The 25,778-nt window shown below is 37.3% G+C and overlaps 1 protein-coding gene across 3 annotated transcripts in view; it reads right to left on the reverse strand.

The window, feature by feature from the left end:
* The window catches only part of LOC150087056 (uncharacterized), a 599,010-nt gene that overhangs the window by 272,721 nt on the left and 300,511 nt on the right, over positions 1-25,778 (reverse strand). For all 3 annotated transcript variants that reach the window (XM_090372920.1, XM_090372918.1, XM_090372919.1), the window contains one exon: positions 9,708-9,872. In XM_090372920.1, coding sequence (XP_090229046.1) covers positions 9,708-9,872 — 165 coding nt within the window. The remainder of the gene's footprint in view (positions 1-9,707; positions 9,873-25,778) is intronic.

Below are 25,778 nucleotides of genomic sequence, written 5' to 3' on the forward strand. Positions count from 1 at the left end.
GCAGTGCGTAGCACTCGATTCTTGATTAGACCGGTGTTCGAGCTCGTGACCACCAAATACGGAGGATGCGGAAAGGTCAGGGAATGACCACCACATATCCCTGGAGCAATATGGCCTTAGTTGCTAATGGCCCAAAAAAAAAAAAAAAAAACAAGCATTAGTTGTTTGTTCAGCAAGTTTTTATTTATTATCAGTTATCAATTTTGTTGTTGAATAAACAACAAAATTGATAACATTGCATTTTGTCATTCATTGAGATGCACTGCAATAGTTGCAATTTGCAAGGATGGAGGGCAAAAATGTTTTCCCAGAATCTTTTACTAGTGTCAACAATACACTTCCGTTTTATGATTGCCAGTTTACTTCCGAGAGTTTACCAGTGTTCACTATGATTTAAAACAGCAGCAGGCATGATGACAGTTTTGATGTTAATAGTAAACATTGTCACATGTAGTGCTGCTGTCACTGTTCATTAACATTTATTTCCAATGTTACCTCCATGGCATGAATCATGGAAAGTAGTACTCTAACTACTATTTGGAAAGCTAAAATTGAATGCTCTGCTTTCTTTCATGGTGTACTAATACTCCCCATGATCTTTAACCCTTTGTGGTCCAAATTTGCAACCACCACGACCATCAGCATTTCCAATTACAGAATTTGTTTTCCTCCAATACTGTGCAATTATTGTACTGCCATCTATTTACATTTCTTATAAGCAATTGAAAAGCTAAATTGATGTTTCTATTCAATTGTTCATGGCAGGCTGCTTTTTTTTTTTTTTTTTGTAGTTCCCTTTCGGTCATGTGCCACATCACCATGATCATCAGAATTTCTATTATAAAATTTGTTTTCCTGCTACACTGGCTCAATTATTTTTCAATCTGAAAAACTAAACAGATGTTTATTTTTTTTATTTTATTTTTTTTTGATTTGGTAGTTGTTGGCGCATCGGCTTCTGTGGCCATATTGCACCTCCCAACGTTTTTGCAGTACTTTGATCCAAGCCCAAGGCGGGAATCGAACCCGCGACCTTTGGGTTGCCGGACAGGTACTTTACCCACTCGGCTAGCCCGGTCGGCTCACACACAGATGTTTATATTGAATTGTTAATGGCAAGGGGACTACGTTCTTTTTCAGTCCTCTTTAAATTTGATGTTGCAACTGGAATGACCTTTGGCATTTCCGATTATGAAATTTGCATGCCCAGTGTGCTGGCTCAGTTATTGCACTGCCATCCATTATACTTGAATAAACAGCTGAAACATTAATTCAATGTTTAGTGACATTTGTATTCAATTGTAATAGTAGGTGGCAATATGTTTTTTAGTCCTCTTCCACTTTTGATGTGAAATTTGAAATTTGTTTTCCCACTGTGATAGTAGTGAACTACCATCCATTTATACTTCAATATAAATGGATCTGAAACTAAGTTGATGTTTATTAATGTTTATATTCAATTGTTAACAGCAAAAGTGCTGTCTTTTCAGAGTAGAAATCACAAAGTAACTTATAATTTGTGTTTGAATGGAGTATTTAAACATGCCAGCAAGATCTCATAAAGACCTTTCTGATGATGATCAAACGAGAAATTGTCAGAAGTTGAAGAAACTGAGTGGGGATGAGAATTCTTTTACAAACAAGGCAGTTTCCAACTTCCATATGGTATGACTGGATTTCACTGAAACCGTTTTTAGGCATGTTTGCATATATATATATATATATATAGTAGAACCCGGATAAGAAACTCCTGCATAAGAAGTTTTACCCTGTACTAGGTTTGGTTTCTTAAGTCCCAATTTCAACTCTATATGTTGTAAAGTACTATTTTCCTGTGTAAGAAGTTTCTTGGGTAAAAAGTTTTCCCGCACACATAAAACGTTTGTGATCAAGATATACAGTGTATTATTATAATGACATTTTCCCACTTAATACGTTTTTTAAATATAGAAATTAATTATTTTCAATATTAAAAAATATAAACATTTGTTAATAGAACAAGTTAGTGACAAGCATCATTTTAGTTCACAGTAAACCACTGAATTAGGTAAAATGGCATCGTTTTTGATATTCATGTATCTCATATTGTGGATGCCTTCACAACGAGTTGCCCTGATATTGCATAACCTCCAATAAGAAATGGAAAAGACTAATGTTACTTATTCTCGGAGGCAGTGGGGTGGTTGTATCCACCAAGAATCCATTGGCGAAGTAGTTGTAGTAGAAGAGGCACGTGATGCAAGAAAGCAAGCTTATGCATCATCAGCCGAAAAAAAAAAAAAAAAAAAACCTCACCATTTCACACATCCATCCATTCCCTCTAAACGTTTGTCCAGTTCCTCCTTGAATTTATTTAAGCTATCAACTTCCACAACAAGAGATGGAAGTTTGTTCCAGCAATCAACTGCCCACTGGCTAAAGGCAAATTTTTGTACATCTATTTTATAACTGTCTTTCCTCAATTTGAATTTATGCTCCTTTAGGTTTATAATCTGAGCAACAGGAAGAATCCCATCAGAACTGAGCCTGCTCAACCCATTCAAAGCCTTATACACCTTAATCAGATGACCTCGCAGGTGCCTAGTCTCCAGATGCTGCAATTTGCAAAACTTAAACCTTTCTTGGTAAGAGGACCCCTTCGTTCCCCTTGCCAATCTTATCCTTCTCTGTACTTGCTCAAACAACTCTACATTCTTCTTAAAAGGAAGCCTCCAGACCTGTATGCAGCACTCAAGGTGTGGACTGACCATTGCCTTATACAAAGGGATAATCACCTCCTTGTCTCTGCTAGCAAAATTCTTGTATTGCCTATTCGAGAATCCATTGTCGAAGCATCGCTTATTTGAGGTAGTTCAATATTAGGGCAACTTGTTGTGAAGGCATCCATATATGATATAACAGAAACGATTCTATTTCACCTACTTTGGTGGTTTACTACGAACTAAACTGATACTACAGTAAACCCTCGCTATTCGCGGGGGTTACGTTCCTGAGAAATTCCGCGAATACCGAAAACGCGAATACTGAGTTATGGCTCCCATAGTAATAAAGGGGTTCCGTTCCAAAGTATGAAATATATAAGAAAAACTAGTCTAAAATTTTGTCTATGTATGTATTATATGTACCTTCATAATATGACTATGTACATAGTGAAATGCAAGCATATGGCATCGAAATGAAAATAAGAAACAATTTAATATTAAATGTAATATTTATTAGAAATTTCAAACAAATCTTTCAAACCAGCGCCTTTTCTAGCTAAAAAACTTATCCCGCCAGTGCTATCACCAGTTTCGCTAAAGTGTTGATAAAGGAGTTTTGCCTTTTCACAAATGATGAGTGAACTTAACGGAATTTTATTTTGAGTTTGGTCTTCTATCCACAGATTTAAAGCTTTTCCCATTTTTTCTAATTTAACATTACGAGTTACAGAGCAAATTTTTGAAGCAATTAGCGCATTTTCACGGACACTACAGCGGATTTTTTCTTCCGATTTTTTGATTGATCGTACCGTTGACTCATTGATTTTATAATGTTTTGCCACTGAGGAGACACTTTCACCATTAGAAATTTTATCTAATAACTCAATTTTATTCGCTAATGTCATCACCTTCTTTGATCTTTTCACATTTCCCTTGTTATTCATAACCATATTTTTGTACGGGTTAGAAAGAACTTATCCACAATAAAGTCACTTTCTTCCGTTAACACGCTCGAAAAAGTCTGTTTTACACTAAAAAACGGTAGATTTGTCACTTTTGTAAGCATATCAATTTATAAATTGATAAATTTATTCAATTTATAAGCATATAAATTAAAAGCAAATGACGAAACCTTCCATGACAAGCGCATAACACATACTGAACAAGGATAAGCGAGAAACATCCACGCTCGCGATTTTGTCACCCCCCCCCAACTGAGTGCTGTTTTGACCGGAAAAGATTAATTTTTAGCCACGCCAATGTTGTTTATGGCGAAAAATGTTCACGGCGATTTAAAATTCACATTTTTTTTATGTTTTATTTTATATTAAATCAGCGACCGCGAATACGCGAAACCACGAATACAGATACCGCGAATAGCGGGAGTTTACTGTACTTATAAACTTGTTCGATTAGTGAATTTTCCGTAGTTTGTGGCTTTCAGCGCTAAAACCTTTTTAGTATAAACATTTTGATATTATGGAATCTACATATTGCAATTGTTTTCCATAATAGTTTTAATGGTTGTGAACAGTTCTGAATTACTTAGTGGATTTTTGCTCTATCTTATTGTAACCTATTAAGTTATGCTGAAACTCCAAAGGAGCTCATTTTTCCAAATTGGTAATCAGTTTAATTAACAGAATGTTAAGCAATTAGAAATCCGTTAACATATAGCTCCCTCACTTTTCCCCCCTTACTTTATATATATATATATAAAGTACGGGGAAAAGTGAGGGAGCTATAGGGTAGGAGAAGGAGGATAAATGGTAACCAAAAAAAAAAAAAAAAATGTATAATAAGAGATAATTAAAATAAAATGATAAAATAATTGCAAATGACAAAATAAGGATGTTACCACACAACCTACAAAACCGGCCTCTTGTCAGTTGTCAAAGGCCAGGATTGCAAGCAAAACAGCAACATGTGTCTTCTTTTCTGATGTAAACCACATGCCAAAGGGAAAAAAGCATAAATTTTATTTATTTATTATTTTTTTTATGTAAACCCCAACCACAAGAGGTATTAGAACCTATAGTACTTAGTACTGTGCTTGGGTTGGAGGTTGAGGAGACGAAAGAAGATATTTGTTGACATAGATTTGAACTTCTGTAGACTGTAATTTTCAGGAAATACGTATGAAGGAAGGTTGTTCCAAAAAATGGCAGTTGAATGAATAAACGAGGAAGATGAAAAGTTGGTTCTGTGAGTTTGAAGTAAGACAGTGAATGGATGTTAGCTGGTGGCAGCATGTGTTCGGACTATTTTGAAAGAGAGAGAGAGCGGTAATTATAGAAGCCAATTTAGAAGAACAGTGCCCATGGAAGTATCTGTAGAAGAGACATGCAGCAGAAACAGTACGTCTATGAGACAGTGAGTGGAGAGACTGTTAGAGATGAATCATTAATTATTTGATTTTTAATTGTGTTCATTTGATTTTTAATTATTTTTTACTGTAATTTAAGATTTTCGATTTTTTTGTTTTAATTGCTGGAGAGTATCATATGGAAGTCTTCTATGTATTATACTGAGGTAAACTACTCTTATTATTTTACAAATATTGATATCAACATAGAACATACTGAGCATCACAGCTCTGGTTCATACTATATATTTCTTTCACATATAATCTCCTTCACTGCTCAAGAAACAAATAAATACATCAAAAAATAATAAGATATCTGTTTGTATAAACACAAATATCTTATTATTTATTTTATTATGGGCAATCACCCTCCAGACAAATGTCCATAAAACCCCTTCACTGAACATCACTTAGTGGAGAAATTTTGATAGAGACAAGAATGGAGAATTATAAGTTAATATCAACAAGTCCATCACTTTGATGAGCTTGCTGATTTTTTAAATACAAATTGCACAATACAGAGAGGAATGGAAAAAACCACCATATCACTAGGCTTGCCATATGGGGGTGGGGGAAATAGTTGGTATGAGATAACTGTTAAGAGTAAAGAGAAGGGTAGTTGTTAATAGCAGCAAAGCAAAAGGCTCAAGCTAATGGAAGTGTTGTGGCTCAGAGCAGAACTGAGGGGGGCAGTTGTCCTCTGACTCACAGCCTTATAAAATGCACTGTTTGCTTGATGTTTGCAGAGCAATCGGGTATGGGACATGATACTGCCATGGGGGATGTCTTTGTGTGTGCGCGATGCAAGGAGTGTATCGATATCAGGCAACAACTCGGCGTTCTTGTGGGCCTATATGAGAGCTTGAAGGACAGGGTGGATGCCCTCGAAGAAACTAAATTGAGGGGCCCATCAAGCTCTCAGCTGCTCACATCAACGCCAGAGCTTGCAATTGGGCATCGCGTGACACAGAGGCAACCCCCAAGGCAGAATGCGCTGGTCCCGAAGGAACTAGTAGTTGTTGGTGACTCTATTGTCAGGGAAACGGAGAACATGCTTTGTAAAAAAGATAGGTGGAACAGGACCAGGGTATGTCTGCCAGGGGCAAAGGTTGATGACGTTGTAGAGCGAATATCATCTTTTAAGGGCACAAAAGGTGATATAGTTGTACACGTTGGCACTAATAATATTAAGAGTAAGAGACCGGCAGAATTACTTAACAAGTACAGGTCACTGCTGAACAAAAGCCGAGAATTAGGGTTGAATTTGAAAGTGTCTGCAATTCTGCCCAGACACGATAGGAGGGAGTATATGATGAGAGCCTTGTCGATCAATTCGGCCCTGGAGGGATTGTGCAAGGCTCAAGGGGTAGAATTTTTTTCAGCCTGGACTGTACTTGTTAACAGGAGAGATTGCTTCTACAGGGATGGGATACACTTAAATAGAAAGGGTGCAAGAATATTTGCTGATGCTATCGAGGCAGTGTTAGGTGGGTCGGAAAACTGCTAGTTTTGGGGGGAGACAAAGACCAATAGATTGACAGTAGCCACTGGCAGAGGTGAAAGAGATTCTTGCACTGCTTCTATTAGAATGAGCAGAAGCCTGAAAAACAAGATGCATGGTATTTCAGAGACTGCTGGGAGCCATTGCGGTACAAGTAAACACATGGGTTGTGTTAGGGTAGCTAGGAACAGGTACATGTATACTTGCGTGTACACCAATGCTAGGAGTTTGGTAAATAAATTTGATGAATTTGAGGTATTGCTCAAAACATCAAAGGCAGATATTGTTGGGATATCAGAGACGTGGTGTCACACAGATATAAGGGATGCAGAACTGCAATTTGGGGAGTACAACGTCTACAGAAAGGATAGACAGGATAGGAAGGGGGGATGGGTTATGCTATTAGTTAAGAAACACATAAAAACCAAGGAAGTGAAGCCAGTCGACATCGCTGGACAGTGCAGTGTTCAGTCAGTTTGGTGTGACATAAGCATTGGGAGATCAAAATTGAGAGTAGGAGTGTGCTATAGGCCTAATGACTCTGATGAGTATAATAAGGAACTGTACAGGGAAATAGAGTGGGCCGGTAAATCAGAGAGTCTTATAATGGGAGATTTTAATTTCCCAGATATTGACTGGAATTTGGGGGCTGGTTACTCACGCACTAGCAGGGCTTTTGTGGATTTATTGGATAATTGTTTTCTACATCAGCATGTTCAGGAGGCAACTAGAGGGAGTAATACTCTTGATTTGATTATCAGTAGTGATTCTTCATGCATTAAGAATCTGCAGATAAATGAACCACTAGGTGGCAGTGATCACAGTGTGTTGAAGTGGTATTTACTCAAGGAGGTAACTACCATTAGGGGTAAAGGGAAGGGTTATTGCTTCCGTAAAGGCGACTACGATGGACTGAGACAGTATTTAAATTCTATACAGTGGGACCAACTGATGATGTTACCAACAGCAAATTCAAAATGGGAAGCATTCAAAGAACTTATCTTGGAAGCTACTAGGCTTTACATACCAACTAAGAAATATTGTTCAAGGTTTAGGCCAAAATGGATGTCAGATGAACTAATGAGGCATATGGCAGAGAAGAAAAATGCATGGGATACTTACAAATTAACACATGACACAGAAGCCTATGATAGATACAAGTTGATATGCAACCAAGTTACAAAGGAGGTTAGGCAGGCGAAGGCAGATTACGAGAAATCCTTGGCAAGGGATGCAAAGAAAAACAGCAAAGGGTTCTTTACTCATGTAAACTCTAGAAGGAAGGGGATGAATCAGATTGGTCCACTTGATATTGATGGGTCCACTGTTGATGATCCTGCTCAGGTAGCTAACAAACTAAATGAATATTTTGCATCGACATTCACACATGAGGAGTTATTCAGCAAGGGGAATGCCAGAGGTGTATTCAACTCTAGCAGTAAGCTACAGAATCTTGAAATAACTGGGAGTAAAGTGGAGGAGAAACTGTTGAAGATAAACACAAGAAAGGCACCCGGGGTGGATGGGATCTATGCAGTTATATTAAAGGAGGCAGCAAAGGAAGTAAGCAAACCCTTAGCCATAATTATGAGAGCTTCCTTGGACTCAGGGGAGGTACCCATAGACTGGAAATGTGCAAATGTGACCCCAATTCACAAAGGAGGATCAAAGGCTGACACAAGTAATTATAGACCTGTGAGCTTAACTTCTGTTCCAGGAAAATTAATGGAGGCACTGGTTAAAGAAGCACTGCAGGATCATTTAGACAAGACTTCAGTTATAGCTCAGACACAGCATGGTTTTGTTAAGGGGAAGTCTTGCCTGATCAACTTGATTGGATACTATGATGCAGTCACAAAAGAACTGGATGCAGGGAATAACTTTGATATTATATACTTGGATCTTAGAAAGGCTTTTGATACTGTTGCACATGGAAGACTGCTACACAAATTGGAGCAGTGTGACATTGGAGGCAAATTGCTGCTATGGATAAAGGGGTGGTTGAGGGGGAGAAGACAGAGAGTGGTAATCAATGGACACTGCTCATCGTGGACTAATGTTATTAGTGGAGTCCCTCAGGGCTCAGTGTTGGGTCCATTATTGTTTTCTGTATTTATAAATGATATTGATGATGGTATATCAAGCTTAATGTCCAAGTTTGCAGACGATACAAAGGTTGGCAGGGTTGTCAAGGACACTACTGACACTGTGCTGCTGCAACAGGATCTGGAAAGGTTGAGCAGATGGGCTGAGAGGTGGCAAATAAGTTTAACATTGACAAATGTAAAGTACTACACATGGGAAACAGCAACCCCAGAGCAACGTATCAACTCTGTGGTACTACACTGACAGTGGTAGAGAATGAAAGGGACTTGGGGGTGGTTGTGCAGGCAGATATGAAGTTCTCTGAGCAGTGCAGACGGGCTGCAAGAGTAGCTCATGGAGTATTGTCAATGATATACAGGAATTTTTCCAGCAGGGATAAGGAGGTGATTATTCCATTGTATAAGGCAATGGTCAGGCCACACCTAGAGTACTGTATACAGGTCTGGAGGCCTCATTTCAAGAAGGATGTAGAGCTGCTGGAACGAGTACAGAGAAGGGCAACAAGATTAGTGAATGGAACAAAGGGGTGCTCTTATGAAGAAAGGCTTAAGTTTTGCAAATTACAGTGTCTGGAGACTAGGCACCAGCGAGGTGATCTGATAGAGGTGTATAAAGCCTTGAATGGTTTAAGCATGCTCAATGCTGATGGAATTCTTCCTCTAGCTCAGAAAAATCACCTGAGAGGGCATAAATTCAAATTGAGGAAAGACAGATGTAGGATAGATGTGCGGAAATTTGCCTTTAGCCGCGGGTGGTTGGTTGGTGGAACAGACTTCCATCCCTTGTGGTGGAGGTTGATAGCCTAAATAAGTTTAAGGCTCAGCTGGACAGGTATTTTGAACGAACAGAGGGGTGAAGTGGAAGTGGGTTTTTTTTTTTTTTTTGGCTGATGCTGCATAAGCTTGCTTTCTTGCATCAAATGCCTCTACTAATGCTAAAATGCTAATGCTAATGCTAATTGTTGGGTCAAAAATCGCACAGGGCAGAATCTTAGTTAAGCCTCTAGTTGTGAACAGTAAAATTTGAACCTTACCTGTGTTAACTTTGAATCTGATGATACTTGATTTTGGGCCAGTTTTGTCTGTACAACAAACTGTTGCTGGATACCCAGTAATTGTTGAAGAACTTGTTGTTGTTGGGGTGAAGGAGACTTAACGGATAAAAGTTCCCCTACTTGGTTTTGTATCCTCTGAATTATCTGCACATACAAACACATTATATAAATATACAAATGTTTACTCAATAATTTACTTCAAGCTAAACATTATTTCTTAGTAGTTGTAAGTAATCAAAACATTAGTCAAATGTCTCATTTATCCCCAGTCTGTCACTATATTCTTGATGGCACTAGAGTAACACGAAAAATGATTCAATATTTATTAACTGTTCATCAAACTAATCTGAGAAATTTAAACAAAATTATAAACTTTTCACACCAGTTACATGTTTTGATGTCAGTACTACTTACCTAGTTATTTAAGAATTTTTTTTCCCAGTTGGCCGCACAATCCCAGATGCAGCAAAGTGAAAATAAGAACCTTGCTGTCTTTCCAAACATGATTCACATGAAACACACAATAATGATTTTATCCCCACCTCCCCCTCGCTCCCTCATAAACAGAATCTCACTTTCCCATTCTGCTGATTGTTTGAAAGCCATACATAAAAATAAAGATTTTTTACCTTCAGTCAAACCATCTCTACTTACTACAAAAATAATTAGTTACATTTCAAAACTGTAATACTGTTTAGTGTATTTGCATCATTATTACATAACCTGAAGTTTTTAGACATACCAAAGTTTATACACTGGCACGATTATTGCATATCCTTCACGAATTGCTCTCCTTATTCTTCAAATAAGTAATGCATTCCCATTATAGATGACTACTGTTATTTATTTTCAGCTGAGTACCACAACTCGGACAGCAGTTTGTTTGTTAGTTATTTGGTTTTTAGGAGCATTAGAAACTAAGGCCATATTGCTCGGAGGATATGCAGTGGTCATTCCCTGACCTTTCCGCATCCTCCGTATTTGGTGGTCACGGACTCGAACCCTGGTCTAATCAAGAAGAGTGTGCTATGCACTGCTGCTCCTGCCCACCTGACTACGGAGGCGCCTCAGACAGCAGTGTTTCAAATCTATTCAGCTATTCACCAGTGAGAGGGCAGGTATCCAGAAGTATAAAGAGTGACAGCCCAGTTGTGACATATTTAAATATGAGAAACGACAAAAGGTGTGCTTCTTAGAGTAATAATATTTTAGGCCAGAAAGCCTCAAACTATTTAAAATTTAATTATAAAATTAGTATAATTGCATCATTACTACATATTTGAGTTTTTTTAGACAAACTGAAGTTTGTACACTGGCATCATTATTGTAATCTCTCATATCGTAAAATCCTTCGCAGCGAGTTGCACTCTATACTTCAAATAAGTGTTGTTTATTTGAAGTATAAAGTTATATGGGATTCTGCTTCTTGGCCAGATTAATCGCCTGAGGAAACATAAATTCAAATTGAGGAAAGACAGTTGTAGGATATTTGTACTGAAGCTTGCCTTTAGCCAGCAGGTGGTTGATTGCTGAACAAACTTCCATCTGTCATTGCATAAGTGGATAGCTTAAATAAATTCAAGGCAGAACTAGACAAACATTTGTAGCAAATGGATGGGTGAAATGGGAAGGTTTTTTTTTTTTTTTGGCTGATGCTGTATAAAGCTTACTTTCTTGCATCATATGCCTCTACTAATGATAATGCTAAAACATAATTCAATAAAAAAACTTACATTTAATTTTTTTGGAATGTGAGGTTATTTTTTAATTTTTTTTTTTATTTTTTTAATCATAAAATCTATGCAATAAATTAAATTTAATTGTTTATCAAAATAAGATGTAAATTCCATATGGGCAATTATACCATTAAAATCTTTTTTAAATGGTCACTTATGGTCATGAAAATAAACCGAAAAATTGATCAGCTGATATAGTTGGGGAAAGACTATCTTTTGATAAGGAAATAGAAGAAGATGAAATGAAAAACCAGGAAATGAAAATAGCCCAGATATCCAGAGGAGTAGCCCACATTCAACCCCCTCCTTTAAAAATATATGGACACAGACCTGAAAATCAAAAACAACAAACTATACCAAATCAAACAGCAGCCAAAATCCTGGAGATCAAGTTTTCGGTCCAACAGACATGAAGAGGTTATCTTCACCCTGCTTCACATCGGACATACACATTTAACATGCTCTTATCTCCCAATGAAAGTCAATCCTCCACAATACCCTCAGTGTCTAACCATACTAACAGTGAAGAACATCATCACGGAATTTACACGTTATCAAACTTGCTGCCAATCAGCTTTCAAATTGCATGAAAATGAACCATTAAGCCTCGAACTGATTATGGGAGAAAAATCAGACGTAAAGGAACTCTTTACATATCTCAGTCTAATATATCTTACCAACCACATCTAATATGCCAACATCAGTGTTAACATAACTGAAAATAACAAAACATGAACAGGCACAATATAGTCGAATCAGCTTTTGTACTATAAAACCACAAACAACAACAGTCACTAGATTCAGCATGCACAACAACTCTGATGTCAGAGTATGAGAACAAAGGTCGCTACAGGCTTACACTACACAAGAACCGAGGATCCAGGATAGAAAACTTGGCACAATACTATTGGATATTGGACTTAATCCCCCACCTATAAATTAACTGTTGGCAGCCCCTCTTGCTTGTGTACACATCAGGTTTTTTTGGAGCATGGGTAAGAGGAGTCTGTCACAAGGTAAGAATTTAATCTCTTTGTATCTACCTGAGATTTACCCAATTCAATATCTGGTTTCTATTGTGACAGCAATTTAAACTTAATACTTTAGAACCATATATTTGTAATTGTAATATATTAAAATTTGTAACCCTTTCTATTTTCTGTTCCCAAACGGCATGGTCTGATGATGGGCATCAATAAGATACCTGAAGAGTCACCTTAATGCAGTGTTTCCCAAACTTTTTATCTCACAGTATACTGATGAAACACTTTTCATTTCACAATATATTGATGGAACACTTATGAACACTAGGACTTGGGGGAAGTCCCCCAAGGGTTGGAGATGCACAAATGCATCTCCAATTCACAAATGGGATCAAAGGGTGACACAAGTAATTACAGATCTATATTGTAGTTTTAGACCACTGAAGAAGAAGGCTGTTTGTTTGTTTGTTTGTTATTTGGTTTTTAGGAGCATTAGCAACTAAGGCCATATTGCTCCGGGAATTGCAACTAAGGCCATATTGCTCCGGTGGTCATTCCCTGACCTTTCCGCATCTTCCGTATTTGGTGGTGACAGGCTCGAACCCCGGTCTAATCAAGAAGCGTGTGCTACGCACTGCTGCTCCTTCCCACCTGGCTACGGAGGCGCCTTAAGAAGAAGGCAGGAGCTTTCGAAAGCTATGGTTTTATCACTTTTAATTTAGTATATTTTAATGTATTTTATTGTTCTTAACCCAGTATATTTTAATGTATATTTCATATATTTTAGTTGTAAAGTTAAATATAATTTATTGTAAATACAGGCAAATATAATTTATTATAAATACATAGTTATCAAGATTCCAGTTTTCGTTTTCGTTGTGTTTTATTTCTACATGAGGTTGGTGAAAAACATTTAAAACTACAATATGAAATACCCAACCTCAGAGGCCTGTTTGATGAATAATTACAGATCTGTTAGTTTGACTTCTGTTCTGGGGAAAATGGAGTAACCGGTTAAAGAAGCATTGCAGGATCATTCAGACAAGACAGCGGCAATAATTCTGACACAGCATGGATTTGTCAAGGGGGTCTTGTCTGACCAATTTGATTGGATACTATGATATGGTCACAAAGGAACTGGATCAAAAAAAGAATTTTGATATCATATACTTGGATTTCAGGAAAGCTTACATGGACTAATGTTATTAGTCGTGTGCCCTAAGGGTTCAGTGTTGAGCCCATTGTTGTTTTGTATATTTATCAGTGATATTGATGAAGGTATATCAAGCTTAATGTCAAAGTTTGCAGATGATACAAAGGTTGGCAGGTTTGTTAATAACGGCAATGACAGTATGCTGTTGCAACAGGATCTGGAAAAGTTGGGTAGATGGGCTGAGAAGTGGCAACTGAAGTTTAACATGACAAATGCAAAGTACTGCATATGGATAGAAGTAACCCCCAAGAAATGTACCAACTATGTGGTGTTACACTCAGGGTAGCGGAAAAAGAAAGAGACCTTGGGGTAATTGTGCAGTCAGATATGAAGTTTTCTGAGCAGTGCAGACAGGCGGCCAGAGTAGATCATGGGGGGTCTTGTCAATGATATTCAGGAATTTTGTCAGCAGGGATAAGGATCTGTTTGTTTGTTTTTTGGTTTTTAGGAGCATTAGCAACTAAGGCCATATTGTTCCGGGAATATGAGGTGGTCATTCCCTGACCTTTCCGCATCCTCCGTTGGTGGTGACAGGCTCGAACCCTGGTCTAATCAAGAAGCATCTGCTACGCACTGCTGCTCCTTCCCACCTGGCTATGGAGGCGCCTAGGGATAAGGAGGTGATTATCCCTTTGTATAAGGCAATGGTTGGGCCAAGCCTTGAGTACTGTGTACAGGTCTCTAGGCCTCGTTTTAGGAAGGATGTAGATTGGCTTGAGCATGTACAGAGATGGGCAACAAGATTGGTGAGGGGAATGGAGGGATCCTCTTACCAAGAGAGTGGCGCCTCCGTAGCCAGGTGGGAAGGAGCAGCAGTGCGTAGCACACGCTTCTTGATTAGACCGGGGTTCGAGCCTGTCACCACCAAATACGGAGGATGCAGAAAGGTCAGGGAATGACCACCGCATATCCCAGAGCAATATGGCCTTAGTTGCTAATGCTCCTAAAAACCAAATAACAAACAAACAAACAAACCAAGAGAGTTTTAAATTATGCAAATTGCAGTGACTGGAGACTAGGCACCTGCGAGGTGATCTCATCGAGGTGTATAAGCCCTTGAACGGATTGAGCAGGCTTAATGCTGATGGGATTCTTCCTCTTGTTCAGATTACAAACCTGAAGGGGCATAGATTCAAACTGAGGAAAGACATTTATAGAATAGATGTGCAGAAGTTTGCCTTTAGCCAGCAGGTAGTTGTTGCTAGAACAAAGGGTGAAGGTAAAGAAAGCCTGCACAAGAACGACGAGAAACGTCGGATAACTTACGCGGAAAATTAGTTTCCTGATATGGCACTCTAGCGCTGCTCACTAGGTAAACAGACAGCAGGTGTTATCGGTCTGGAGCAAAATCGAGAACGATATATTGATTGACAGGTAGGCGTGGCAAACAATGTGCTGATTGGTACGCGAACACAACACACGTAACATCGGTTTAGTATCACTTTAGCAGCACTAATGGTGACTTGTCCTAATCGCACATGCCCTAACCTTTTTTCACCATTACAGTATTTCGTAATGGTGAAAAAGGGTCAGGTTACCTCGACTTCAATTCCATGGGAGCTTGAACCCCTCTGGAAGTGGAGGGGGTAACCTAACCTTTTTTTCTTTAGAATCAGTCATATTTAGAAATACAGTCATAAAAAAAACAATTTTTTTTATGACTGTATTTTTATTTTCTTGTTCAATAATATTCCCTAATGGAGAAAAAAGGTCAGGTTACCTCCACTTGAATCCCATGGGAGCTTGAACCCCTCCTGAAATGGAGGGGATAACCTAACCTTTTTTCTTTAGAATCATGGGTGGACTAGTACATAAATTGTTTATTAACAAAATATAAATTTTTTATTACTGTACTTTTATTTTTAAAGACACTCGTGCAGATACACACGTATCATAACGTCAATCAGCACCTTGATAGCTATTCAGTATATATATATATTTTTTTTTTTTTCTATTATTTCCCAACTTAACGTTTAAGTTTAGGTCGTGAAATACATGGAAACCCTTTCTTTTATTTCCTTACCTACCATTTAAGCTCAGGTTATGAAACACAAAGAAACCTTATCCTTTTATCATAATATATTCCAATAATACAGTAAAAACACTCAATTCCAAAAATCTGCTTTTAATAATGAGAGAAAAAAAAAAAAAAAACACAATGAAGAACATAAAAATGAGCGGAACGAAACTTTCTCAGAAAAAAAATTCATGAGTACAAATCATACAGTTGGACCTAAATAGCTATTCGCAATTTGACTAACAATATTGTGAAAAGTATTTCATGATTTTTACCATAAATTTTACGCCACATATATTCACTGCTGTGACCCACAATATATGTTTACAGCTGCCATTTACTCTTTTAGTTACACTTTTTAGTTTCTTCCACTGGGCTTCGATATTATTTGTATGTGCTCCTGTATGTGGATCTACAAAATGTTCCTTGTGTTTCACCGTCAAATGTTTGTAATTCTTTTTTTCTACAGCATACAGCTATATGCACGCCATTCATCTGTTATGATGATAGTATTTTTCTTCACTACTTTTCTAATAATGCACAAAAGAGTTTTTGCTTTCCAATTTTTTTATCAATTTCACGAAGACGAATTTAGATTCTCTTTCGAACACACAAAACACCCATTTCTTCTTAGCAGTTAAATTTCTTCCTCTGATGTTTTGGTTTTTCGTCTGGTTCTACAAAAAATTTTCCATCTGTTGTTGTGGAATTTGATAACTTAAATAAATTCAAGGCAGAACTAGACAAACGTTTGGAATGAATGGATCAGTGAAATGGGAAGGGATTTTTTATTTTATTTTTTTTCTGGCTGATGCTGTATATGCTTGGTTTCTTGCATCATGTGCCTCTACTAATGCTAATGCATTGCCGAGGTCGATAAGCAGTTGGGACGCTGTACCCTTAATTAAATCTAGACGGCATATGACGCACTGTGCATCAGGAGCATCTTTATTTCCAACGCATGTAAAGCCGAAATTTAAATAACTGTCATACTTTCGTTTTGGTCTTTTATTAGTTGGTTCCTGTTTTTTCACTTTGAATTTTTGGGGAACAAAAATAGCTGCAACTGTTCATCCTCACCTTGAAGTGTGACAATATTGTGTTCGTTTTCATCGACCACAGTTGCCCTACTCGAAGTACTTTGCTTCTTTTAAAGTTCCTTTTTTCAATCACAAATCCCTGGTTATTTATTTTAATAATAATGTTTCAAAATACTGATAATTATCAAAAAAAAATAAATAAATAAATAAACAAGAAAGTGAGTTTAGTTATGATATCAGTTTGCTTCCCCCTCTCCTTCAACCCGTGTACTGCAGGCTAAATTGCATAAGAATGACATATTAGACCACTACATTGCTACTTTTTCGTAGATGTCATTACCTCTTCGCATACTTCTCTATGAAAAGCCCATCAAAATAAAGTGTTCCACTGTCTATTTGATTATTAATTTATGCCAGTATATTAATAACCAAAAAATAATTAAGTTAAAAATTATGATGATACAAAAGTGGTGTCTGCTACACATATGCAAAATTTATTTATTTTATTTATTTATTTTTTAAATTATTAATTACGATTTTTCACGGAACACAGTTTGGGAAACACTGCCTTAATGTATAGTAGTTTAGGCAAATAGCTTAATAAACTATATTATTAATTTCACATCATATGTGAGTGGTATTAAATATAGTAATAATCTTAACGACCAGTTGATATTGTTATTTTATAGCATCCATACTACTTGCTGCTGTAAAATTCAGTTTTATCTGTCACACTTTGGTTTTGTTAAGAGTGTTTCTTTATATTCCATATTCGTAGATTTATTAATAATTTCAGTACAACGCCAGAGCCAAAGAGAGCTAGGGACAATGGCAGGAAATACCCAAGTAGAAATTTGAAAAGAAAATTAAATAAATTAAAGCAAGCCATTAATGCAAAACAACATAGTGCTCTAGATGGGTATTTGGCAAAAATGTCCAATGAAGCTGGTCCAAGTTCTGCGGAATTTATGGAAGCGGAGGAAAGTAACATAACAAATCAAGAATCAGTCATTAACATGAAAACAACTCACTCAGAGTGAAGAGACAAGTAATCGAGAATTTGAGGAAACAGATGTTGACTTCAGGCTGATAACGCCATTAATCAGAGCAAAGAGTCAATCGGGAATCAAGAAAAGGAAGATTAAAACAATTCAAGCCTTGAATGAGCTAAACATAACAGATGATCCAATCACTTAGCCAAAAAGAATTGTCCAACATGTGAGACTATTTAATGAAGAAAGGTCCACAAAAAATTCTTTTGGAAGACTTTCCACAAAACGAAAAGGAAACAGATTTCTCAAAAAATCATTGCCAAAGGAAGCTTCTGAACAGGGAAACCATTTTTCAACCATGGATAATATACTCCGAATCAGCTGAGAGGGTATTTTGTTTTTTCTGTTGCCTTTTTTGGAAATTATATGAAAAGTGCTTTGGCCATTAATGGATTTGATGATTGGCCCAATATTCATAAAAGATTAGCAGAGCATGAAAAATCAAAAGGCCATTTTGAAGCTATGGTAAATTGTTGTGAACAGCAGAGAACACTCTCTGCTAAAGAAACTGTTGACAAAATTGAACAGAAACAGATCGATCAAGAAAAAAGCAGTGACGCCAAGTTTTTGAACAATTAGTCACTGTTGTTCAATTTTCAGTTTTTGTCAGAGTGTAATTTAGCTTTTCATGGCTCTGTTGAACAACTGGGAAATTCCAATAATGGAAACTTTCTTGGTATCGTAGAATTATTGGAAAAATTCAACTCCGTTATTCAAGAGCATCTTCAATGAGTTTCTAATAAAGATATTCAGGATCACTATCTCGGAAAAAAATTCAAAATGAGTTTCTCAGTACCATGGGAGATGCAGTACAAAACATTATTGTTAGACAAATAAAATTGGCCAAGTATTTTGCTGTTATTCTTGATTGCCAGTTGGTGTGTATGAACAGTTCATAAAATTTATCAATGTAAAGAGCAGAACTGGAGAAAATTTGTACAATGTGCTGAAACAGGAAGATGAAATATTAAGATTAGACATAACTAATATTCGAGGTCAAAGTTATGACAATGGAGCTAATATGAGCAGAAAAGATTCAGGTGTTCAGGCATGACTTTTACAGGAAAATACAAGAGCATTTTTTACATCATGTGCTTGTTACAATTATAATCTAATTCTAGTGGATGTGGCTAAAACCTGTCCTGATGCAATGACCTTTCTTGGGACACTTCAATGTCTGTATGTGTACTTTTCAGCATCAAAAAATGGATGGTCAGTTTTCCAAAAATATGTGAAGGGTCTTTGTGCAAAGCCACTCTGTAAAACACGATGCGAGTGTCGAATTCAAAGTGTGAAGGCTTTAAGGTATCAAGTTGGTGATTTCTATGATGCAATTTTGGAAATAGCAGAAACATCAGAAGATGCCCAAGCAAAAAGTGAAGTTGAATGTCTAGCTAATGAGATCAAGGAATACAAGTTTCTTGTTTCATTAGTATTTTGCCATGATTTGTTTCAAGTAAAATTTGTTAGTAAAGAACTGCAAAGTGATTCTACAGATCTTGCTACAGCAATTTTTTCATTTCAAAAGCTTCTGCTTTGAATGTCAAAATATAGAGAGACTGGCTTTAAACAAGTCTTAGTTGATGCCACAGAACTTGCAACAGTATCTCCAGAATTTCACACAAATATATCACAAAAAAAAAAAAAAAAAAAAAAGAGGCACTTCAATTACGAGCCTGCTGATGAATCTATAACAAATCTGAAGGAAGCTTACAAGGTAAACTGCTTTAATCAAATTGTAGACAAGGCTTTGCAGTCTTTAGAGCCATGTTTCAAGAAGTTAGTAAAACATAATAAACTTTTTGGTTTCCTGGGTAAATTTCTAAGAATTCCAAAGGACGGGTTAAGAAAACATGCTGCAGATTTAGAAATCACGCTTTCAAATGCCAAAACCATTGAGAGCAACGAATTGGTCAAGTCTGTGAAGGTAGCAGATATTGATGGCCATATGCTAGTGGAAGAAATAGAAGCAGTGAAACCAATTCTTCAAGAATCACACTTCAAAAAATCCTTTAAATATTTTAAAATTTCTTGCAACTAATGAAAGAGCCACTGGATTTCTAAATTCATACCGCTAAGGATATTTTTAATGATTCCAGTGCCTGTAGCATCAGGGGAAGGAATCTTTTCCCAATTAAAGTTAATTAAAACATAACTGAGGTTGATGATGCTTCAAAAGAGACTCAACAGCCTTGCAATTTTATCCATTAAAAGTGAAGAAGCAAGGAATTTAAATTTTGAGAAAGTCTTGAAAGATTTTGCTGATAAAAAGGCAAGAAAAATATCCATCCAATTAGTTTTGTTTATATTATCAAAATGTCTGGTCAATTGTAACAAACTTAATAATATAATAAAAATAATAAGAATTATTAATAGTTGCAGTTTTTCATTTTTTTATTATTTCAAAATATTGAGGGATTAATATTGAAATTTTCAAGGGGCTTGCCAACATGCTCCAATCAGGCCTTGCATTTGCTAAGGCCAGTCCTGACCCTTTCCCATGCTATAGTTACTACAGTAAATATAAATAATATATTTTAATAGCATTTATCTTTTTCTGCAGCTCAGAACAGAAAATGCAGACAAATAGCAAGGAATTTAAGACAATATATCAGTATTAAGGAAATACTGATATATTTTGTCATCATTATCATCTACAAGATGTTGCAAGTTGTAGTATTTGGAGACTAGATCTCCAGATAATGTAAGTTGCAGCATCTGGAGACTAGGCACCTGCGAGGTAATCTGATTGAGGTGTATAAGGCCCTGAATGGTTTGAGCTGGCTCAATGCTGACAGGATACTTCCGCTTGCTCAGACTGAGAACCTGGGGGGGGGGGGGGGGAGCATAGATTCAAATTGAGGAACAGATGCGTGGAAGTTTGCCTTTAGCCAGTGGGTAAACCACAACAACAGCCTTCCATCTGTTGTTGTGGAAGTTGATAGCTTAAATAAATTTAAGGCTGAACTAGACAAACATTTGGAGTGACTGGATGGGCGAAATGGTTTTTTTTTTTTTTTTTTTTTTTTTTTGGCTGATGCTGTATAAGCTTGCTTTCTTGCACCATATGCCTCAACTAATGCTAATCAGTCATTGTTCCGTTATTCCGGAGTATAACGGAACAATGACTGACCGTGTACTTCTCTCCATCGTTGATTTCATTCCAGTTTCCTCCCCTCTTAATTACATCAGTTTTTATCAGGACCCGCCACTCATTCTTGGTCTCCCCCTTGATCTTTTGTCCCTTAATTGTAAATCAAACATTCTTCTTGGTAAATGCCTCTCGATCAGCCTCCTGACATGTCCAAACCACTGCAAACAGGATCTTTCAATCCTATTCTCTCCCTAATCACATAATTCCTGATTTTGTTGTGTCTTGTCTTTCCAGCTATGCTCCTCAAAAATCTCGTTCTGCCCCCTGCATTCTGCTTTCATCCTTTTTCCTCATAGTCCAAGTTTCAGATACATACATCACAATTGGTACATAATAGGTCTGATACATAGCCTTCTTACACTTCAGTGGTATGTTCCTGTTCCAGATCTCTTGTCTGGCTATAGAAATTCCTGCAGCCTGTATCCTTCTACTTATTTCTTCGTCTATCACTCCAGCCTTTGTAATGGTGCTTCCTAGATATGAGGGGGGGGTATCCAAAAGTTCGTACCACCTAAAAATAATAGTCCTAGAAAGATGAAACTTCACAGGAACTTTAATCCTTTGACGACTTCCTGAGATGAATCAAAGCAGCATCCACATAATGCTTTGACATGTCTTTAGTCTCCAGATCATACTGGTACACCCAGCATTTGTCAACAACCGATCAAAAAAGTTCTCAACATCCACATTACACAAATCCAAAAGTTGGCAAGAACATTGCATTCGACTCTGCTTCTGCAAAGGCATCAGCAATCTTAGAACCGATCATGCGGAGACCTTAGACATGTGCAGGTGGGCATGTAAAATGCTGTGGGCAGACACATTACTAATTTCCACTGCATTTGCAATGAAATGAATTGTCACACGTCTGTCACTCAGCTCCAGCTGCTCAAACTTTGCAACCATCTCACTGTCTGTGGATGGTCTTCCTTCTCTTGGCTCGTCAAAGACACTTGTACAACCACACTGGAACTCCCATTTCCACATTTTTTACACTGTCATAGGATGAACAATTCTGCCCATACACAACTTTCATTTCTTCTTCAGTTTCCTGAGCTTTCTTGCCCTGCAAATGCAGGAACTTGAATCACTGCTCGATACTCCACTTTGTCAATCATAGCATCCTTCCTCAGATTCTGGGCTCCACCTCTGGTGTGCGATCACCTACAGGAATGAAATTTCACATGTTAGTTATTGAATACGTAGACCACTTATATTAAAAATGGCATCTTCCTACTGATGTTTTATCTAGGTCAGGGTACAAACATTTTGATACCCCCTTGTATTTCAAGTTGTTAACCATTTTTAGCTCTTTCTCTACCATTGTAATGTATTTGTCAGGCTCACCATTCCTCTTTAGAATCATTACTTCATGCTTCTTCTGACTGAAAACCAGTCCAAATTCATTGGCCATACTAGCCCACATATCAACTTGCCGCTGCACTTGTTTGCTGCTCTCTCTCCCCATGACTTTCACCTGGTCTTGTCCAAGTTGTTCTGCCACTCTACATTGCACATCATTCATGACAGCTATGAATAGTAGTGGTTACAGGATGCCTCTTTGCCTCAAACCTGATGTTATTTCGAAGCTCTCCATCAATCCAATCACTGTTCTTACTATGCTCCCTGTGTTGGTGTACATAGTCTCAATTCTATCCACAAGATGTTCCTCTATCCCCAAGTTTCTCAAAACCTGCTACACTTTCTCTCTCCTCACGGCATCAAACGCTTTCTTTATGTCCAAAAATGCCATCCATAGTTCTTTATCGTGTTCATAACATTTTTCCATCAGTTGCCTGATGCAGAAAATTAGATTCACCGTCAATCTTCCAGGCATAAAGCCACACTGTTAGTCAGCCATCCTATTTTCAATCGTTCCTTTTATCTTCCACTCAAACACTCTCTCGTACAGTTTAATCACATGTGATGCCTCTATAATTTGAACACTTCTTCCTGTTCCCCTCCCTGAACAACGGGATGATCAAACCTTCTTTCCAGTCCTTTGGCATCTGTCTCTCATCCCAGATCTTGTGGAACAGTCTGTATGTCCATGCTCCCTGCCTCACCTGTAGCCTTCAGCATCTCTCAGTTTATATCATCTATACCAGTAGACTTTCTTTCCATGCCTGCACTAAATCATTCCACGTCAAGTCTGTCTGGTTTCTCTCCATATCCTCACTTTCATTCCCTCTTTTATGGTCAACCTTCCTTTGTCCCTTTTGCTGTCCTGCACATTCAACAGATTTTTTAAATACTTCTTCCATGTTTCTCTTATCTCTTCATCCTTGGGTATTAGGTTCTCATTCTCATCCATCAAGTATTTGCTCTGCACACCATCTCTTCTCCTATTACTCACCATATCATACAGCATCTTTTTATTACTGTCAATATCTTGTCATAGAGTTTCACTCCATTCTTCCAACCATAGTCTTCTCTCCTTGTTAACTATCCTCTTGGCCTCTCTCTCTCTCTCTTCATATCTCTCTATATTCTCATCATTTCTGTTCTGAAAGTAGGTCCTGAATGCATTATCCTTGTTTTTCACAGCCTTCCTCATCCTCTCATTCCACCATGGAGTTTCTTTCCATCTCCTTCTCTGGCTTTTCCTTTTGCATACCTGCTTTATGATATATTTTGTAACAATACAAAATTAAAAAAACAATTTCTAGGTCATATTTCCTGTCTGATTGGTGTTAATACACTGTACATATTTCACCTCTGACCACTAAAACGAGCCAATACAAAAAATGAACTGTTATGCTACGATTGCCCTCTATCTGAAGTAGCTATGGTGACCACTAATAGACTATGTTGAATTATGTAAACATGACAGTATTGAGAAACTATATAGTAAAACACCAACACACACACAAAAAAACCATTTTATTAATTATTTAACAACAGTCTATTTATTAATTATTTAACTTTTAAGCAATCTGCCCTGGATGCTCATTATGCATGCTATAGGGAAGTAAACAACCAGTAAAGCTAAATTAAATTTATTTACATAAAATGGTATAGTGCCCTGATATCTGCCACTATTACTTACACAATACAGTGAATCCCGCTTTACGAATGGTTCACTGTACGATCAAATCACTTTATGATGGACTCTGCATAATAAAACACAGTTTGCTATAAAATATGTAGTAAGTGCTGGTCATTGTGATCACGTTTGCCTATTGAATTTTGATTCTATTAAATGGTGATTCTAATAAGCGAAAATAGAAGAAATATTATCCACAGGATATAAAAGTAAAGATTACAAATTTACACTTTATTATCTTACCAATTAACAAAATCAATGTTGTTTTTTTTTTTTTTTTTTTTGGGTTGTAAAATTGAAAACAGTAAAAAGGGTAAGCAATCAATAACAAAGAACACGGCATGCACAATTGCCACTAATATCATACATGAAAGTGAGATTAGTATTAGCAATGGCCACATGGTGCAAGGAAACCTATAGCTTATTCTGCACCTGACAAAAAAAATAAAAATAAAAAATAAAAATAATAAGAAAATTTTAAAAAATAAATAATTAATAAAATAAAAGGAAACAGACAACCTATGCATTTCCCTACTCCTGTAGGTAACTATTCAGCTGACCTTTGATATTCCCCAACCTGTCAGCCTCTACCACCCATGTAGGTAACTTATTCCAGTAATTTATAACCCACTGGATAAAATAAAACTTCCTGCAATCCAGTCTAAACATCTCCCCCCCCGGTAACTTGAATTTATCGCCCCTAGTTCTAGAATCATTTATAACCATGAAAACTTCATCCTCATTCATTTTACTTATGCCTCTCAGAGTCTTAAACTCCTCAAACAAGCCTCCTTTAAGGTGCCTAGTTTCCAAGCTCAGCAACCCACATATTCCAAGTCTTTTCTCATATGGATACCCTTTTGCTGATCTCAACAGGTGAGTTAACCGTCTTTGGATCTTTTCAAGAAGCTCAATGTCTTTCTTTAGGTGTGGTCTCCATACATGAACACAGTATTCCAAATGTTCGATAAATCATCGACTAGATGGGCCTTCCTTGCAACCTGTCTATAATGCTCGGAGAATTTCATGTCTGTCCGAATTGTAACACCAAGTCCCTTTCCCTCCACTAGTGTATAAGTTATTTTGGGGTTACTGTTCCCCAGGTGTAATACCTTACACTTTGCTGGATTAAAGCATAGCTACTATTTTTCTGACCATCCCTGAAGTCTATCTAGGTCACTCTGAAGAAGCTCTGTTTGGCGGTGATCATTAACCACTCTACCAATCTTTACATCATCTGCAAATTTAGACATCAGCCCTCTATCCCTTCATCAATATCATTTATGGAAATCAAAAACAACCGGTCCTAATACTGATCCTTGGGGAACCCGCTTCTTACTTCAACCCAATCTCCTGCCCTGAAGCCATTTACTTATCCATTTAAGGATTTTCCCTGTGATTCCAACCTGTTACAGCTTATAAAGTAACCACTCATGTGGGTTTGTTTGTTTGTTTGTTTACTTGGTTTTTAGGAGCATTAGCAACTATGGCCATATTGCTCTGGTATATGCGGTGATCATTCCCTGACCTTTCCTCATCCTCTGTATTTGGTGGTGATGGGCTGGAACCCCAGTCTAATCAAGAAGTGTATGCACTGCTGCTCCTTCCCACCTGGCTACGGAAGCACCCAGTCATGTGGGACTGAGTCAAATGTTTTGCTGAAATCCAAATATGTTATTTTGTTATTTTGGTTTTTAGGAGCATTAGCAACTAAGGCCATATTGCTCTGAGGATATGCGATGGTCATTCCTGACCTTTCCGCATCCTCCATATTTGGTGGTCACCGGCTCGAGCCCCGGTCTAATCAAG

This window comes from Mastigoproctus giganteus, chromosome 4 (genome assembly GCF_048544385.1).
Source record: "Mastigoproctus giganteus isolate SK-2022 chromosome 4, ASM4854438v1, whole genome shotgun sequence".
NCBI lineage: Eukaryota > Metazoa > Arthropoda > Arachnida > Uropygi > Thelyphonidae > Mastigoproctus > Mastigoproctus giganteus.